The following is a 6,680-nucleotide window of genomic DNA, read 5'->3' on the forward strand; positions in this document are numbered from 1 at the left end:
CTACCTGATAGAAAATGGGTGAATCCTGAGCTAAGGTCTCCTGCTAGAAGTGAGCCTTACAAGGGAACAGGTAAGGTAACAAGTGGGGATTAGTGCCAAGGGAGCCTTTCAGAAAGAGACCAAGGATACTGCCTGAGGCTAGTCCGCTGACAGAGATGTCCTGTGACTATACAGGTCTCATGTGAGGGTTTGAATGTGCCAGCTGGGAAGTGTTCAGCAATATAAAAACAGATGTCCTGAGCCTTTGTACACTTTACAGTAGCACGTAGGCTTGGCAAAACCCATGACAACGCAGTCATCCAGCAGCCCTGCTGGAACTGTTGTGCATGGTGATGGATTGCACTGGGAAATTTGTAGCTGGGGTGCAAATGGAGATAGTATCTGAAAATTACTGTGGTTATGTCCTAGGACACGCATTGTGAAGCTCCACTACCCACACTAGCAGTGTATTTACTGTGTGAAAATTTCTCTAATGAGACAAGCTTACTCATTTTCACCAAGACAGTAAAGCAGCATGGCTTGGCACAACTTCAGCACGTAAGCAAAACTTCGGCATCACAGTGTAATATCAGATTACTGAGAAGTTAATGAGGCCCCAAAGGTATAAATGGTGTCCTCCAGATGCTGGTTAAAACAAGGACGAGCTTCTGAAATTTGGACCAGCTTAGACCAGTCACCATGTACGTCTATAGTCACAGGAATTTCAGTAGTAATAGAGGATTTTTTTTCCTGTGCTATTTTAATCATGGAAGTAAGAGCAATGCTATGAATAGCCTGTATTGTTTGGATATCTTATGATAACAAAAGCAATTTGTAAAGAAATACAGTTACTGCTGTAGACGACATAGCCAGGGAATACTTACAATGCCCAGTGTTCATTTTAATACTTTCCTTTATGTCTCAGAAAAAATGGAATATAATTATGCATTTCTATAATGCCATGTTTACAGTACCCTTGTTCCACTCCTAGTGAGTATTTTCTTTTTAAAATGGAAAATATCCAGAGATAGACAGTGAATAAGACTGGGTGAGTGGAAAGGATGTTCTACAAGAAGAGACTGTAAATGTTAAGCTTGTTTACAGAGAAGGCTGTTCCTGTCCGATTAATCTTATTTAAAACAGTAGGTAAACCCAGATTTACTCCCACTGGTGAAGGAATTAAATTGAATGGCAATAATAAACGATGCAAGGGAATACTTTCCTTGATGAAACTAAGAAGTCAGCTAAATATCACTTGCACGATAGGGATATAAATACCATTAATGTTTATGTATATTCTAAAGGTGTTATGTGTATTGTTTTTCAATGTATCTGGTAGTCAGTAATTGGTTAGAGGTAGGAAAAAAAAACTGTAGCCTGGTTGCCAGTTCATTCTCATGGCATGCATGAGAATAAATTAATTTGATGTATTCACTTTTTCATGATCTAAGTCACAAGACTCAAACGATGGTTATGGCACTATGTATCTGTGCTATGCACAAACATTCTCATAGTTGTGGAAGTCATACATATATCAAGAATCAAAGACACAGAACTTCCCATCAGCATTTTTCTCATCAACTCTTTGTTTTACTTGTAGTTTGAACTTAATGGTATCTTAATTCAGTATTAAACTACATTTGGGAATATTCTTCCTTCCTTAACATTTCCATGCAAGGGTTTCTGTTTGGGAGTTTTTTGCCTTGTCCAGCCAGAGGAGCAGTTTGCAAAACCTCCTGCTGATTTCACTTTTCTGTCTCACCAGAAAGGTGGGAAACCATACAGCTCTTTCTGTTATGTGACATGCTTCCATCTGTTTTTTTTTCCCCCTGTACTTTTGTCTCTGGGAACTGACACATTTCAAAAACCAGGCCCATAAGCACACTGAGCTCTGCCTGATCTGCCTGAGTAAAACATACTTTGAAGCATCTGGTGCTTTGACATCTGTGAAGCAAAATAATCAAGCTGAAATAGTGTTACAGTCTGTGAGAGGAATCCCAGTGTCTGTAACAGTTAGAAAGAAATCGCCACAAGGAGTACTGCTGGGCTGGGATGAGATCCACCAAGCCAAGCTGGGAAAGCACTGAACAGAACAGCTGCTGGGCAGCCTTCGGGTTTTGTGAGTGAAGGATTTGATGCCTTCGTGCAGGTCAGCTGGAACTTGTCGTTCCGTGTTTGTGGATGAAGTGGCTGTGAAAGGCGCAGGCAGAGGAGATGCACGTCTCCTCTCCCACATCTCAGATGTTTTTCACTTATCTTTTACTAAAGAGATGAGATGTTTTTGCCTTATCTTAATTAAATTTATCTTAGTGAACCTTGCACGCCTAGTACCTTCTCTGACCTGCTTCTCAAAGCTACATTCCTACAGCAGACAGGTGCCATCCTACCAGGCACTTAATGGTAGAAGGTTTTTGTGCTTGCCAGCACATAAGGACGCCAGTCCATCGCAACCTTCCCTTTGGGTGCCCTGGTTCAGCAGCTCTGAAGCCGTGAAGTTACAGCCTCAGAGCTTTGTTTCCCGGGGGAGCGGGGGCAGGGCTTTGGAGAGGCGTGGTGCCTGCCGCCGCCATCTTGTCGGGCAGCGCCCTGCAGGACTACAGCCCCCAGCATGCCCCGCGGCCGGCAGGTGCGGCGCGGCAGGCCTACAGCCCCCAGGACTACAGCCCCCAGCGTGCCCCGCGGCCGGAGCCGCCTCAACATGGCGGCGCCCAGGGGTGGCTCGGGCCCGGACTCGGACTCGGACTCGGACAGCGGCGGCGAGGCGGCGGCGCGGTTCCGGGAGGCGGCCTGGGACTGCGCCAAGCAGGCGGCCGTGGGAGCGGAGCCGCGGGGCGGTGAGGGCTGGCAGAGGCCGGGCTACGCTCACCCGGCGTGGCGGCGGCGCCCAGGGTGGCGGCGAGCTTAAGGGTCTGCCCCGGCCCGGGCGGTGGGAGGCTTCCCTCTGCCCTCCCGAGGGGTTTCTCCAGCCCCTGTGTCTGGAGGAGGGATAAAGAGGTCCTGGCCGCGGGTTTCTTTCTCACATAGCTTTACTTCTTTCTTTGCCAGGTGGCTTTAAAAAAGATCGGTTACAGTCTGCGCAGCAGAGCCTAAGGTATTTGTGCTTCTTGTTTCAGAGCTGTGTTTCTGTGGAGAAAAGCCTAAACTATGTTGTGTTTGTGCTACTTACAGTTAATACCTTGTGGCGCTTCCATTCGCGGAGCCATTTGGAAACAAATGACTGCTGATGGTTAAAGCATTAGTTCAAGTTGTCAGAAATGTCCTATTAAGGAATTAATATTTACTTGTAACAATTTAATAAAGTTTAAAATAGAGAGTTATATGTAGAAAGACATTTAAAATATTGTAATTGCAAAGCCAATCATGTGTAAGCTGGGAAAACAGCACCTAAGTTAGGAGCCTTGCAATGGAGGTGATGTTGGGCTATCTACGTTTGCAGCATTTCTGTAGGCTCAGTTTTGAAAGTTGTCAGCCAGGCAACTTCATAAAATCCTTTCTCATGGGACAAGATTTACATGAATTGTATCAATGTACACAGGAAGCACATAGCAGAGAAGGGATGTCCTGACATCACTTGTTTGCTTTGGTAGGCTATTTATAGGCTATTTTGTAGGCCATTTCAACTACAAAATCATTGGATTACTAACTGTCAGAGCTAAATAACATGAAGTTCACTCTCGGGAGCTGAACTGTCACTGTTGAGCTATTTTCCACCTTTCTTAGTAGTCTTGTCTAGCAACAAAGTATAAATTAGTTCCTACAGAGTGGGAAACTTTACAGTCCCTTATCTCCTGTTTGGGTGAGAGCACCGGATGTTATTGCCCTTGGAAGAGATAACCTGTTTCTATTTTAAACAGGCGTGAGGTGAATGGTCATGATGAGGATGGAAATGAGCTACAGACCACACCGGAGTTCAGAGCACATGTTGCAAAGAAACTGGGGGCAATGCTAGACAGGTATTGGCATGTGATAGTAAAAAAGCTTGTTCTATGGGTAAAGTACAAAGATGCTTTTGTTTGCTAAAAGTAAAAAATTCCAGATCAGAGTGTAACCTGGATATGCAGGGGAAGCTGTTTCTCTTCTCATTTCTTTCAATCCTGTATTTAATGCAAACTTCCAGTATTCTAATCTGGCCCATCTCTTGTGTTCCCCTGTTAAAGACTTACCTCTGCAGCACCACCAGTCTCCATTTGCTTCTGCAGTAAATGTATGGTGGGAGGAAAAAGCACAGTTTGTCTGCCTTAGCGCTTTGGTCATTTAAAGGTCAGCACAAGAATCTTCCCTTTGTTTTTGTGGCTTAAAGCCATACTCTGTTCAGGGTTGTGCTGGCAGCGTGCGTCTGACTGGGCTGCTGCTGTCTCTATTATGTGTGTAACTATTGCCCTGAGAACTAGAATTCCTGGAGTTTAATGTAGCCTTTCAGAAATGTTAAGTCATTCTTGTGGCATGTGTTGCTAAGGAGAGAAGGCATAGTCTGCTTTGAAAGCAGAGAATTGAAATACTGAGAAAAAAGTAAGGAAAAAAATATCTTCCTCTGAGCTTGTTTCCTAGAAACACCCACCCAACTTTAGCTCATTTTTTGTACAAAACTGAGATCTAAGTGTCTAAGATCTGACTGGGGTTTTCTGTTTAGTTTCATCACTGTCTTGAAGGATTCATCAGGACCTTCACAGACTCATGTGCAACAGCCTGATGGTGGAGATGATGGTGAGTTCTAGTCACAGACCTCATGGGTGTTTTGTGATCTGATTAGTTAAATGGTGACGAGTGGGATGGATCCTATCCAATGCCAGCTGCCTAAAGAGCACTTGCAACAGCAGATTTTGTTAGCACCATGGGAGGCTGTTACTTTGATGTTCTGATTGTTGTGCCCTAAGTCCTCACAGACTGTTAGTCCCAAATAATTTCTGTTAAGCCCTGTAGCTATCCATTAACAGCAGTGAGGTTTCCTAGTGAGATTACTGCTGGTTGCTCTCACTTTTTTTTTTTTTTTTTAAATCTTGGCTAAAATTCCTTTCTAAATGCGTATTTTAGGTTTTCGCCTCTTCTCCTCCTCTGTCCCGGGAGACTGTGAGAAATCCGAGTGTAGCCGAGCCTCAAGGAGGAGACAGCCATCTAGCTCCAGGTGAGGTGCTGTCAGCTGCTTCACTCCTAAACGCTGTTCTAATCCACATTTCAGAAGCATCTTGGACTCCCCCATGGGAACAAGAAGCTGAAGAGCCTGAGCAATGTTTTCTATGACTCTGAGTATAGCGGACTTCTTTTGTTACTTTTTTAATACTGGGGAACTAGAAACTTTTGTGGGAGATACAAACTATTTAAACGCTAACTGTGGGTACGGGAGTCCTGGAGCCCCTGGATGTCTACCAGGTGCTCTGGTCTTAGATTACTACGCTCTCTCTGCATTGAATTGAAGCAAGCATATAACATAATTTCCTTTCCTTTTATTGCCTTTCTAGTGACCTGGACAGTGATCAAGAGTGGCAAAGGTACCAGGAGGCTGCTGTGTCAGCTGCAGACATTTTGAAGCAAAGCGCTTTTCCTGTGCTGTCCCAGGATTCCAGCCAGAATCCAAGTCAGGGTTATGTAGAGCACAGCCAGAAGAAAAAGAAGAAAAAGAAAATTAAGGGGGAGAACAAGACTGAAAAGAAATTAATAGACTCAGTGGAGTGTGACCAGGTCAGCAAAGATTTGCCACAGTTGTCTGCAAATGGGCTGCATAAGAGACAACACAGCAATCATACAGAGAATGCAGCGTTGCCAGGATCTGTGAAGAAGAAGAAAAAGAAGAAGAAAAAAAGTGAATGAAGGTTTTGCTCTGCAAATGACAGGTGATTGTGATGAAGAATGCAGAAAATAAAAACTAAGAGTTGCTAATTGGCGGGGCTTTGTTCAAAAAGCTCAGTGCCTTGAGAATCTAAGTGACTTCCTATGTTGTTGGCATCCCTCATGGAAGGGAATATTGTCCTAGTGCAGTGTTTATCTGTGCTGCTGCTTATGCAGACCCAACACAAAGGGATTAAGTACTGCACATGGACTAGTGTGGCAGAGGGATGTAACCATAGCTGTGTTCTTCCTGATCTGTTCTTTCATGTCCTGAAGCCAAGTCTCATGTCATGGAGACAGTGTATGATGAATTGAATTTGGTTTACATGGCAACAGGTGATCAGCTCCTCTTTGCTTGCTCCTAGATGCCTACTAAGAATAGCTCTGGCCTGTGGCAGACTCATGTATCAAAAGAACCCTGGCAGATGTCAGCCCCCCCCCCCTTTTTTTTCCCCTTGTGATTGTCATAATGATCTGCTGTTGAAACCTGCCATGTTACTAATCCCTCTGTAGTCTGCACCTCTTCAGGGTGATTTCAGCTGTAAACAAAGGGTGTGCAGTGAGTTTATTTTGGGATTGTTACAAATAGGTAGTTCTGTTCAAATGGTGTCCTTTGAAATGTGTTTTCTACGGCATTTTTTATTAAATTCTACTACACCGTTAGTCTTATTTAATTTGGCAGCTTTTTTGTTTTGTTGCATTCAGATGTCTCCTTCAGCAAGGCGAAATACAGCTGAAGATGGCTTTTCAGTTGGTTGGTGGTCAATGCTATGAAATTGCTACAGGAAGAACTTAAATCTTAGTCACCGTGTTTCGGACTTCATTTTGGTTGACTGTGGCTTTTGTCTCTGAACTACAGTGGGCTTTAGTAGTTTTCA

General features: G+C 44.1%; 1 protein-coding gene across 1 annotated transcript; it reads left to right on the forward strand.

Moving 5' to 3' along the window:
* The first annotated feature begins 2,646 nt into the window (after positions 1 to 2,646).
* LOC311446153 (protein CUSTOS) lies at positions 2,647 to 6,465 on the forward strand. The gene is made up of 6 exons (XM_084539045.1): positions 2,647 to 2,813; positions 3,025 to 3,070; positions 3,834 to 3,932; positions 4,610 to 4,683; positions 5,011 to 5,101; positions 5,436 to 6,465. Exons 1-6 carry the CDS (start codon positions 2,678 to 2,680, stop codon positions 5,782 to 5,784), a joined length of 795 nt encoding a protein of 264 aa, XP_084395171.1. The 5' UTR covers positions 2,647 to 2,677; the 3' UTR covers positions 5,785 to 6,465.
* Positions 6,466 to 6,680: the final 215 nt, after the last annotated feature.

Source organism: Aythya ferina (genome assembly GCF_964211825.1).
Source record: "Aythya ferina genome assembly, chromosome: 17".
In the NCBI taxonomy this organism is placed as follows: domain Eukaryota; kingdom Metazoa; phylum Chordata; class Aves; order Anseriformes; family Anatidae; genus Aythya; species Aythya ferina.

Excerpts from the sequence above, each read along its gene's own strand:
- LOC311446153 (XM_084539045.1), top strand. The coding sequence starts at position 2,678 with ATGGCGGCGCCCAGGGGTGGCTCGGGCCCGGACTCGGACTCGGACTCG. Across the intron at positions 3,071-3,833 it reads TCTGCGCAGCAGAGCCTAAG|GCGTGAGGTGAATGGTCATG; the intron begins GTATTTGTGCTT and ends TATTTTAAACAG. Across the intron at positions 4,684-5,010 it reads GCCTGATGGTGGAGATGATG|GTTTTCGCCTCTTCTCCTCC; the intron begins GTGAGTTCTAGT and ends TGCGTATTTTAG.